Genomic DNA, 12595 nt, shown 5'->3' on the forward strand with positions numbered 1-12595 from the left:
TCTCCTTAGCAGTATGTGCTAGTTGAAGCCACAGTCTCCTACAGCTCCTGATAGAGGAAGTGTAGTATTAAAGGTACAACACCCTATTATGAAAAAGACTTCAAATTGTTTAGAAATAATCACTCCCATGATAAGTTAACAACCTCAGGTAGACTACTGAGCCAGTTCTCTTTGAGTTTGTTATTTGTGTCTGCATCTTTTTAGACTCAGCTACAGTGCGAACTCTGTCAACTCAACGTGCTCAATTAGACAAGCAGAGTGTTCAAGCAGTCACACCTGCCATCTGCTTCCCAAAAGGTAAGCAGCCAAAAAGTACAGGTCTGCAGCTGGAAGCATTTATGGAAGGAAGTAAGGGGGTGTCCAAACCCAGCAAGCAAGACCCAGACCGGCAGGTGGATCCTTACTGCTGCCCTTGGCATCCTGAGCCAACTAGTCAACAGGTCTCTCTCTCCTGAGCACTCTTGGTGTTTCCTTCAGAATGCCCTTCAAGGCAACCCCCAAAGCAGGGGAGATGGTGAGAGTGACAGGGGTGCTAATGCCTTGTCTGATCATTCAACTGTAAACTGGCAGCAAAGCAGCAAATTGGTGGTTCAGAGGCTGATCAAGCCCATGCACATGCTTTCTCTGGCCTGTACAAGGTTGCTTTAAAAAAATGCTGGCTTTTTAAAAAGAGTAGACTTCATATAAGCATCTCAAATGCTGGCTCTTCTTCAAGGAGGTTGGGCGGCAATCAACGGATTCGGCAGCACCAGGCTCCCATTCCTAATGGCATCAGTTATCTAGAGGTAAGCGGCAGTGCTTCCTTGCGATCTGGTCTGCGTTCCAAAGACCTCCTCCCCACCATCTGGTGTCTGTACATGCCACTGCAACTATTTATGTTCCTGCCTGGACCCCTAGAGCTTCTGACGTAATGCCGCTACACATGTAGAGGGAGAAGAAAAGCCCAGGGGGTGATTTCCCAAAGGTCCTTTATTGATTCTCCTTTTTCGTTGAGGGTTAGTCCTTTTGGATGACCCACTAAAATTCTACAAATATCATTCAACCCCATACAATGAATGGCTCTTGCTGGAAGACCAGCTACAATCTATCCCCTACCACAACAGCAGGTTGTAGTATTTCAAAGGAGTGTTCCAGGCCACTTACCATACATTTTGCCTTCGTCTGATAAGATGATTTTTCTCCTCCCACAAGGCGGATAGATAGCCAGGGCCTCCTGAAAGCTTTGCTCAATGTCAGGGCTCCAGACCCCTTCTGCATCATTGTCAATTGGCTTATCTGCAGAGTCACTCATCCTTTCCATGTTTTCGGCAGGGCTCTCACTGCCGCTCCAGCTGCTGGGCTCAATTTTGGCGGCGGGATTTTCCAAGCCGAAGCCTGGAGCCTCTTCAAGAAAATAAACCTAGAAGAGAAAACAAAAAACAGTGTAAGGATGTGGTAACCACAAACATAATGCTCTTGCTAACTCTAGTGCAAGTTCTTCAGTCACCAGCTTTTTTTATTTCATTTTATTATTTCAGTCGTTTTGTGGGTACAGGTGGTTTTGTGTTACATGGTTAAGTTCTTTAGTGGTGATTTCTGAGATTTTGGTTCAGTCACCAGCTTTGCTTGGAGAACTCCTAGTGGAGAACATGGAATTTTGAGATCCAAGTGGCTTTATTATCTAAGTATCATGTTAAGCACCCACACGGAAATGCAACAGTGGGCAGAAGCTGGATAATCTTCACAGACGAGAGGAAATTTATACGGAAGAATAGTACTCACTCGGAGTTCCAAGTTTGCAGTGATTCATACAAAAACCATTTACTGAGTGCCCACCTTCTACCAGGGGCACTATGCTAAATGATCATCAAATCTCCAAAGCAGAACGTTATTTATAAGAAAATAAAGTTTTTAAAATGTCCACTTCACCATGGCAACTGGCATTATAACTTGGAAACTGTTAGTGTCACTATCCCAGTACGAGATCATCAAGATGCAAGATGGTGGCAGGATCAAGGAGGGAAGGAGGAAGATTATTTTGTATCACACATACTCATTCTACTGAGACAGCAACGCCAACTGATCTGGACCTATGTCATTTATCTCTGAGGCTTTTACCTTGTAGAATCAGGCCACTTTGCCTCTCTCAGCTCCTAGACTGTAACCTTGAAGCAGGCACCAAGCTGTCCCCAGTCCTGACTTCCCTGCAACATCTATCACAAGTGCCTAGCACATCTATGGAAATATTCTCTATTGACATGGAGCACTCCCTGTCGTAGCCTATGCTGAAAACCTGATCACATGAAAACTGTGGGGGAGTATTTCATTTCTTTTTCTGTAGCACTGAAGATTATAGTACCAAAAAAAAAACCCTCTCAAAGATTTATTCCCCTCAAAGTATGCATATAACCTATGGTCATAAAGAGATAAGCTTTCCAAACAAATGTCAAACTGGCATAACACCAATGTGAAAATGATCTAATCCAGTACTCCCTACTGTCTGGCATACTAACATATCAATATTCCTTTGTTGAAAAGGCACAGGATCATTCAATGAAAGGCCTTCCAAAATTGGGGGAGAAAGGCTTGATCGAAAAGAGGAGGCCGAGGGCCTGAGTAGGGAGGGCTTCATGTGGCCACAGTTCCTCCCCTTCTCGCCCCATCAAGTCCAGGCAGTATTACATACGGACACCCAGGAGGGAAGCAGGTGCTGGTGGTCCCACCTGGCACCAGGGACTTCTCCATGTCCCAGGGCCGTTCCCTGACAGCAAGCAACCTGTCTTCTTCCCCAGTCTCTCCCAACTGTATCCTGTGCCCCTGTCCTCCCCGACCTGTGTATATCAACAGATGCTAGGTGCAGAAACTCTGAGGCACATGAATATTATACAATTAATGGTATAACTATAACTAGTGGGCACTTTTGGCTTCTTCCCTTCCAGCTTTGTAGACTTGGCAGCATCTGGATTAAAAACACACACACACACACACACACACACACACACAAAACCCTCTGGTTGTCTGCCTTTAAATGCTGCTACTGAGCCATCATTCAAAGAACTTGCCAGCAAAATATTTACTACCTCTTACCAACATATGTACATTTACACAGGACTTTCAAAATTGCCAAATGTGAAGGTATAAATTATGCCACAAGAAAGCATTTTGTGACTGACCTCCGGATGAACCTGACGATGCCTGCAGTGTGGGCCTTTTGAATTCAAACTATTACCATTTTTGTTAGGATCCAAGAGTCTTATAAAATTCAAACTGAACTATACTCTAGAGCCTGTTCTAGCTCCAAAGTAGTTTATTAGATAAATTATGAGAATAAGAAGGAATTCTTTGAGCAGTGGCTAGCCCACCTTCTTCCTCTCCACCCTACCTGCCAAAAAAACAAACAAAAAGACAAAAACAGACCAAAACAACACACACGTACAAAACCACAGGCCAGTCCTTGAGCTCTGGGCAGTTCACAGCAGTATGAATTTACTCCAGGGAGCCGCACTTTAAGATAAATAATAGGTATGCCCAGTGCTCAGTCAGGATGGCAATGGGATCCAGGGGATAGGTGAAGGGACTGAGGGACCTTCGACTGCCTAAAAAGAACATTCTCATATAACTGTAAGCCTCAGACTCTCCAGACCAAAACACACCAACTACGCCCATTCAGTGCTTGAAGTCCCCTCAAAATCTACTCAACTGGTCACAGTCTACCCTTGAACACCACCAACAGCAGGGAATGCATTACCTTCTCAGTACTACCCCACTTCATACTGACAAGTTGAAATTCTTCCATTTATCAGGAGAAAACCCATCTCCTGGTTAACATCTACACACCCATTCCTTGAGAGTATACCCCATCCTTCGGGGGAGCAAATCTCTCCTAAGACACCCATTTAAGTATGACAGGAGCAGCCCCCAGGATCCTAATTGTCTTCCAGACTAGAAACCATCATCCCTCTGCCCACCACATGAATGCATTTTATGGCCCCCAATAAATGGCACTCAGAGGTGGACTTACTTTCCACTAAACTTCTAAGCTCATGCCCCTCAGAGGTTGCCCCTGAATCCTGTCTTTTGTGCAACTGGTGTCAGAGCTAAAAGCAGGAGTTTATATTTATTCCTATTAAATTCTATCATTTTTAGCCTCAGCCCACAGCCCAAAGATGGGAAGATTCTTCTGATTCATAACTGCACCCTTAGTGTCCTAAGACACTAAACAATCTCTGAAGAGCTGTCTGTCACGTGGGAAGGATGTAGATCCACTGTGGGGAAGTTCCAAAGAATATTCTGACTCAACATAAGAAAAAAATTTCTGCTACTTGAACTGCTCCACAAGAGGCATGCTGTTCTAGTTGACAGGCAGCAGAGTCTTGCAGACAACATCTTCTAATTACTTCTATAGGTATGAATCACAAGTTCCTGGTTATTTGGGGGAATGCAGTATTAACTAGCATTAATTGATCTATCCACTTAGTAAGTACAGCCAGTTTTAAATGCTCACATATTTTTATTCATTTACTGCAAAGGAAAAGACCCTCTGTGTCCGGGTCTTGCAATTTATGGTCAACTAGAGTTCAGCAGGATGGAATTACCTAATCTAGCAATGGGCCAGCACACAGCCCCAGAAACTACCAGATACACAATCCACAGAGTTATATAGGCCTTTGGTTTTACAACCCCATCTTAAGATGAAGACTTTACATATGGGCGGAGAATTTCCTATCACAAGACTGGGGCTGGCTGAGAAAAGCTCCCCATACTGGATATCAAAATAACTATCCTGGCACTCCATCTCTCAGGTTCCTTCCAGTCCAGTCCAAACTCCACCTTATCCTGGAAACTGGCCTTGTATCTACAGACTCTGAGAGTATCAACTACACTTTAGGAGAACCCTAAAAATGTGTGGAGTTGGCTAACTGCCATGCAATCTACCTCGATTCTCAATCTATAGCAACAAGTAACTGATTATAATCAACATTAAAATCTAAACGAGTGAATTATGCACACAAAATTGTACCTGCAGAGCTGATATCTTTACCTCCCCATACATATAAATCCTTTAAGTGAAGGAGTCAGCTTTCACTAAATTCAGTAAATAAAGAACACAGTGTTGGGGCAAGAGGTGGGAGAGGAAGGGAAGGGAGTTTATGAAGACTCCAACAGATCTGGGTTCCAAACCTACTCGCCCTCAAGCCATGGAGCTCAAACTACCGCAATTACTGTTGCGCCAACCTAATAACTCTGTCAGAAGCTCAGGTCTTCATTTGTTAAATACAGATAACAAATTCCATCCCAAAACAGAAAGATGATTAAGGGATGGAGGGACTCTATTCCACAGGGTTGCCATAAAGATTCAGTAAGATCATGAGTGAAGGCGCTCTGTCATCTGTAAAACCATGAACAGACATTTGCTTATGTCCAAGTCCATCCTCTCTAGACAATGTTGTGTACCTTGTGATGGATGGTGAAGAAATGAGAGAGCTTCCTCTAACGGTTCACTTTGGGAAATTGATTTATAAAGGATCTCTTCTTCAAGGTCTTCAAATGACTGCATAGAAAATGTAAATTGGTGACATCACCTTTATTTCTAACACCCTTCTAAATCTGAATTTATTCAAAAGTTCAACAGCTTTCAGATTCATACGGGCAGTGTGGTTCAGGGTAGTAACCCTTTCCACAGAATGCGTTCAAGGAAAGAAAAGATAAAAGTCTTGTTTGTTGGGAAAAAAAAATTTTTTTTTTGAGATGGAGTCTCACTCTATTGCCCAGGCTGGAGTGCAGTGGCACAATCTCAGCTCACTGCAACCTCCTCCTCCTGGGTTCAAGCACTTCTCCTGCCTCAGCCTCCTGAGTAACTGGGATTACAGGTGTGCACCACCGCGATCAGCTAATTTTTGTCTTTTTTAGTAGAGACAGGGTTTCACCGTGTTGGCCAGGCTTGTCTCGAACTACTGAGCTCATGATCCACCTGCCTCGAACTCCCAAAGTGCTGGGGTTACAGGCGTGAGCCACCGCGCCCAGCCGGAAATACTTTTAAAAATATGTAGCCCCCATGTGCCTCAGTTTCCATCATAAACACTTTTCTGAAAGATCCTTTATTCCTTAAATTTTTCCCAAATGCACTCTAATAAACTCCAAAAACAGACTCTTACTATTATCCAAATATCCTGGTAACTGCCACAACACATTCCCTAAATGGACAATTCCTTCATCACAACCTACTGAGGCTTCAAAAAGAGTAACATGAGTACAGTGGAGATATCACATGTGCATTCAACCAATACACATTTTATTATAAAAGCCTGGGGGATGACCAGGATAAGACGGTCCAATGCAGGTGCTCTGACACCAACTCTATCCAAACCAGCGATGAGATAGGACACAGGAAATTGCGGCTCCCTTGATCTCAATTCCTGTGGGTCTCTCATAATGTCAGTTTCTCACCCATCTTCAGATTACTTAAAGGTTCTTAAGTAAAAGGGTTGATTTTTTTTTTTTAAATACTTTAAGTTCTAGGGTACATGTGCATAACGTGCAGGTTTCTTACATATGTATACTTGTGCCATGTTGGTGTGCTGCACCCATCAACTCGTCAGCACCCATCAATTCGTCATTTATATCAGGTATAACTGCCAATGCAATCCCTCCCTCCTCCCCCCTCCCCATGATAGGCCCCGATGTGTGATGTTCCCCTTCCCGAGTCCAAGTGATCTCATTGTTCAGTTCCCACCTATGAGTGAGAACATGCGGTGTTTGGTTTTCTGTTCTTGTGATAGTTTGCTAAGAATGATGGTTTCCAGCTGCATCCATTTCCCTACAAAGGATGCAAACTCATCCTTTTTTATGGCTGCATAATATTCCATGGTGTATATGTGCCACATTTTCTTAATCCAGTCTGTCACTGATGGAAATTTGGGTTGATTCCAAGTCTTTGTTACTGTGAATAGTGCCGCAATAAACATACGTGTGCATGTGTCTTTATACCAGCATGATTTATAATCCTTTGGGTATATACCCAGTAGTGGGATGGCTGGGTCATATGGTACATCTAGTTCTACATCCTTAAGGAATTGCCATACTGTTTTCCATAATGGTTGAACTAGTTTACAATCCCACCAACAGTGTAAAAGTGTTCCTATTTCTCCACATCCTCTCCAGCACCTGTTGTTTCCTGACTTTTTAATGATTGCCATTCTAACTGGTTTAAGATGGTATCTCATTGTGGTTTTGATTTGCATCTCTCTGATGGCGAGTGATGATGAGCATTTTTTCATGTGTCTGTTGGCTGTATGAATGTCTTCTTTTGAGAAATGTCTGTTCATATCCTTTGCCCACTTTTTGATAGGGTTGTTTGTTTTTTTCTTGTAGATTTGTTTGAGTTCTTTGTAGATTCTGGATATTAGCCCTTTGTCAGATGAGTAGATTGCAAAAATTTTCTCCCATTCTGTAGGTTGCCTGTTCACTCTGATGGTAGTTTCTTTTGCTGTGCAGAAGCTCCTTAGTTTAACTAGATCCCATTTGTCAATTTTGGCTTTTGCTGCCGTTGCTTTAGGTGTTTTAGACATGAAGTCCTTGCCCATGCCTATGTCCTGAATGGTACTACCTAGGTTTTCTTCTAGGGTTTTTATGGTATTAGGTCTAACATTTAAGTCTCTAATCCATCTTGAATTAATTTTCGTATAAGGAGTAAGGAAAGGATCCAGTTTCAGCTTTCTACTTATGGCTAGCCAATTTTCCCAGCACCATTTATTAAATAGGGAATCCTTTCCCCATTTCTTGTTTCTCTCAGGTTTGTCAAAGATCAGATGGCTGTAGATGTGTGGTATTATTTCTGAGGACTCTGTTCTGTTCCATTGGTCTATATCTCTGTTGTGGTACCAGTACCATGCTGTTTTGGTTACTGTAGCCTTGTAGTATAGTTTCAAGTCAGGTAGCGTGATGCCTCCAGCTTTGTTCTTATGACTTAAGATTGTCTTGGCAATGCGGGCTCTTTTTTGGTTCCATATGAACTTTAAAGCCGTTGTTTCCAATTCTGTGAAGAAACTCATTGGTAGCTTGATGGGGATGGCATTAAATCTATAAATAACCTTGGGCAGTATGGCCATTTTCACGATATTGATTCTTCCTATCCATGAGCATGGTATGTTCTTCCATTTGTTTGTGTCCTCTTTGATTTCACTGAGCAGTGGTTTGTAGTTCTCCTTGAAGAGGTCCTTCACATCCCTTGTAAGTTGGATTTCTAGGTATTTTATTCTCTTTGAAGCAATTGTGAATGGAAGTTCATTCCTGATTTGGCTCTCTGTTTGTCTGTTACTGGTGTATAAGAATGCTTGTGATTTTTGCACATTAATTTTGTATCCTGAGACTTTGCTGAAGTTGCTTATCAGCTTAAGGAGATTTTGGGCTGAGACAATGGGGTTTTCTAAATATACAATCATGTCATCTGCAAACAGGGACAATTTGACTTCTTCTTTTCCTAACTGGATACCCTTGATTTCTTTCTCTTGCCTGATTGCCCTAGCCAGAACTTCCAACACTATGTTGAATAGGAGTGGTGAGAGAGGGCATCCCTGTCTTGTGGCAGATTTCAAAGGGAATTGTTCCAGTTTTTGCCCATTCAGTATGATATTGGCTGTGGGTTTGTCATAAATAGCTCTTATTATTTTGAGGTACGTTCCATCAATACCAAATTTATTGAGCGTTTTTAGCATGAAGGGCTGTTGAATTTTGTCAAAAGCCTTTTCTGCATCTATTGAGATAATCATGTGGTTCTTGTCTTTCGTTCTCTTTATTTGCTGGATTACATTTATTGATTTGCGAATGTTGAACCAGCCTTGCATCCCAGGGATGAAGCCCACTTGATCATGGTGGATAAGCTTTTTGATGTGCTGCTGAATCTGGTTTGCCAGTATTTTATTGAGGATTTTTGCATCGATGTTCAATAGGGATATTGGTCTAAAATTCTCTTTTTTTGTTGTGTCTCTGCCAGGCTTTGGTATCAGGATGATGTTGGCCACATAAAATGAGTTAGGGAGGATTCCCTCTTTTTCTATTGATTGGAATAGTTTCAGAAGGAATGGTACCAGCTCCTCCTTGTACCTCTGGTAGAATTCAGCTGTGAATCCATCTGGTCCTGGACTTTTTTTGGTTGGTAGGCTATTAATTATTGCCTCAATTTCAGAGCCTGCTATTGGTCTATTCAGGGATTCAACTTCTTCCTGGTTTAGTCTTGGAAGAGTGTAAATGTCCAGGAAATTATCCATTTCTTCTAGATTTTCTAGTTGATTTGCGTAGAGGTGTTTATACTATTCTCTGATGGTAGTTTGCACTTCTGTGGGGTCGGTGGTGATATCCCCTTTATCATTTTTTATTGCATCTATTTGATTCTTCTCTCTTTTCTTATTAGTCTTGCTAGCAGTCTGTCAATTTTGTTGATCTTTTCAAAAAACCAGCTCCCGTATTCATTGATTTTTTGGAGGGTTTTTTGTGTCTCTATCTCCTTCAGTTCTGCTCTGATCTTAATTATTTCTTTCCTTCTGCTAGCTTTTGAATGTGTTTGCTCTTGCTTCTCTAGTTCTTTTAATTGTGATGTTAGGGTGTCAATTTTAGATCTTTCCTGCTTTCTCTTGTGGGCATTTAGTGCTATAAATTTCCCTCTACACACTGCTTTAAATGTGTCCCAGAGATTCTGGTATGTTGTATCTTTGTTCTCATTGGTTTCAAAGAACATCTTTATTTCTGCCTTCATTTCGTTATGTACCCAGTAGTCATTCAGGAGCAGGTTGTTCAGTTTCCATGTAGTTGAGCGGTTCTGATTGAGTTTCTTAGTCCTGAGTTCTAGTTTGATTGCACTGTGGTCTGAGAGACAGTTTGTTATAATTTCTGTTCTTGTACATTTGCTGAGGAGTGCTTTACTTCCAATTATGTGGTCAATTTTGGAATAAGTGCGATGTGGTGCTGAGAAGAATGTATATTCTGTTGATTTGGGGTGGAGAGTTCTATAGATGTCTATTAGGTCCGCTTGGTGCAGAGATGAGTTCAATTCCTGGATATCCTTGTTAACGTTCTGTCTCGTTGATCTGTCTAATGTTGACAGTGGAGTGTTGAAATCTCCCATTATTATTGTATGGGAGTCTAAGTCTCTTTGTAAGTCTCTAAGGACTTGCTTTATGAATCTGGGTGCTCCTGTATTGGGTGCATAGATATTTAGGATAGTTAGCTCTTCCTGTTGAATTGATCCCTTTACCATGATGTAATGGCCTTCTTTGTCTCTTTTGATCTTTGATGGTTTAAAGTCTATTTTATCGGAGACTAGGATTGCAACCCCTGCTTTTTTTTGTTCTCCATTTGCTTGGTAGATCTTTCTCCATCCCTTTATTTTGAGCCTATGTATGTCTCTGCATGTGAGATGGGTCTCCTGAATACAGCAGACTGATGGGTCTTGACTCTTTATCCAGTTTGCCAGTCTGTGTCTTTTAATTGGACCATTTAGTCCATTAACATTTAAGGTTAATATTGTTATGTGTGAACTTGATCCTGCCATTATGATATTAACTGGTTATTTTGCTCGTTAGTTGATGCAGTTTCTTCCTAGCCTCGATGGTCTTTACATTTTGGCATGTTTTTGCAATGGCTGGTACCGGTTGTTCCTTTCCATGTTTAGGGCTTCCTTCAGGGTCTCTTGTAAGGCAGGCCTGGTGGTGACAAAATCTCTAAGCATTTGCTTATCTGTAAAGGATTTTATTTCTCCTTCACTTATGAAACTTAGTTTGGCTGGATATGAAATTCTGGGTTTTAAATTCTTTTCTTTAGGAACGACGAATATTGGCCCCCACTCTCTTCTGGCTTGTAGAGTTTCTGCCGAGAGATCTGCTGTTAGTCTGATGGGCTTCCCTTTGTGGGTAACCCGACCTTTCTCTCTGGCTGCCCTTAAGATTTTTTCCTTCATTTCCACTTTGGTGAATCTGGCAATTATGTGTCTTGGAGTTGCTCTTCTGGAGGAGTAGCTTTGTGGCGTTCTCTGTATTTCCTGAATTTGAATGTTGGCCTGCCCTACTAGGTTGGGGAAGTTCTCCTGGATGATATCCTGAAGAGTGTTTTCCAACTTGGTTCCATTTTCCCCCTCACTTTCAGGCACCCCAATCAGATGTAGATTCGGTCGTTTTACATAATCCCATACTTCTTGCAGGCTTTGTTCATTTCTTTTTCTTCTTTTTTCTTTTGGTTTCTCTTCTCTCTTCATTTCATTCATTTGATCCTCAATCGCTGATACTCTTTCTTCTAGTTGATGGAGTCGGTTACTGAAGCTTGTGGATTTGTCACGTATTTCTCATGTCATGGTTTTCATCTCTGTCATTTCATTTATGACCTTCTCTGCATTAATTATTCTAGCTATCAATTCTTCCACTCTTTTTTCAAGATTTTTAGTTTCTTTGCGCTGGGTACGTAATTCCTTCTTTAGCTCTGAGAAGTTTGATGGACTGAAGCCTTCTTCTCTCATCTCGTCAAAGTCATTCTCTGACCAGCTTTGATCCGTTGCTGGCGATGAGCTGCGCTCCTTTGCAGGGGGAGATGCGCTCTTATTTCTTGAATTTCCAGCTTTTCTGCCCTGCTTCTTCCCCATCTTCGTGGTTTTATCTGCCTCTGGTCTTTGATGATGGTGACGTACTGATGGGGTTTTGGTGTAGGTGTTCTTCCTGTTTAATAGTTTTCCTTCTAATAGTCAGGACCCTCAGCTGTAGGTCTGTTGGAGATTGCTTGAGGTCCACTCCAGACCCTGTTTGCCTGGGTATCAGCAGCAGAGGTTGCAGAAGATAGAATATCGCTGAACAGCGAGTGTACCTGTCTGATTCTTACTTTGGAAGCTTCCTCTCAGGGGTGTACTCCACCCTGTGAGGTGTGGGGTGTCAGACTGCCCCTAGTTGGGGATGTCTCCCAGTTAGGCTACTCAGGGGTCAGGGACCCACTTGAGCAGGCAGTCTGTCCGTTCTCAGATCTCAACCTCCATGTTGGGAGATCCACTGCTCTCTTCAAAGCTGTCAGACAGAGTCGTTCACGTCTGCACAGGCCTCTGCTGCTTCCTAAAAGGGTTGATTTTAACCAATCCTCATAATTAATGAAACTCCACTGAACACAAGGATCACCAAAAAAAAATCTACATGGCTTATTTTTGCCAGTGTCTCAACATTCTATGAGGCCACAGAAAGAGCTGGGATGAAGTTAGGGCTCTGTCCCCGTGAGTAACCCAGGACCACACAGCACCTGTAGCTCCAGTATGCCTCAGTTTCCACCATTAACCCTGGAGGAAACCAACTTATTCATTCATCACCATGTGATCCCACAGACTTTACCTATAACTGAACTTGGTGAGTTGGGGCCTGTAATCCCAGCACTTTGGGAGGCTGAGGCGGGTGGGGATCACTTAAGGTCAGGAGTTTGAGACCAGCCTGGTCAACATGGTGAAACCTTGTCTCTATTAAAAAAACAGCTGGGTGCGGTGGCTCACGCCTATAATCCCAGCATTTTGGGAGGCCAAGGCGGGCAGATCACAAGGTCAGGAGATCAAGACCATCCTGGCTAACACAATGAAACCCATCTCTACTAAAAATACAAA

At 42.4% G+C, this 12595-nt stretch overlaps 1 protein-coding gene across 10 annotated transcripts in view; it reads right to left on the minus strand.

Annotated features, from left to right (window-relative positions):
* TEAD1 (TEA domain transcription factor 1) overlaps positions 1-12595 on the minus strand; it is a 278975-nt gene that overhangs the window by 179911 nt on the left and 86469 nt on the right. For all 10 annotated transcript variants that reach the window (XM_033204081.1, XM_033204092.1, XM_033204088.1 and 7 more), the window contains one exon: positions 1144-1399. In XM_033204081.1, coding sequence (XP_033059972.1) covers positions 1144-1399 — 256 coding nt within the window. The remainder of the gene's footprint in view (positions 1-1143; positions 1400-12595) is intronic.

This window comes from Trachypithecus francoisi, unplaced genomic scaffold (genome assembly GCF_009764315.1).
Source record: "Trachypithecus francoisi isolate TF-2019V2 unplaced genomic scaffold, Tfra_2.0 Lachesis_group8, whole genome shotgun sequence".
NCBI classification, from domain to species: domain Eukaryota; kingdom Metazoa; phylum Chordata; class Mammalia; order Primates; family Cercopithecidae; genus Trachypithecus; species Trachypithecus francoisi.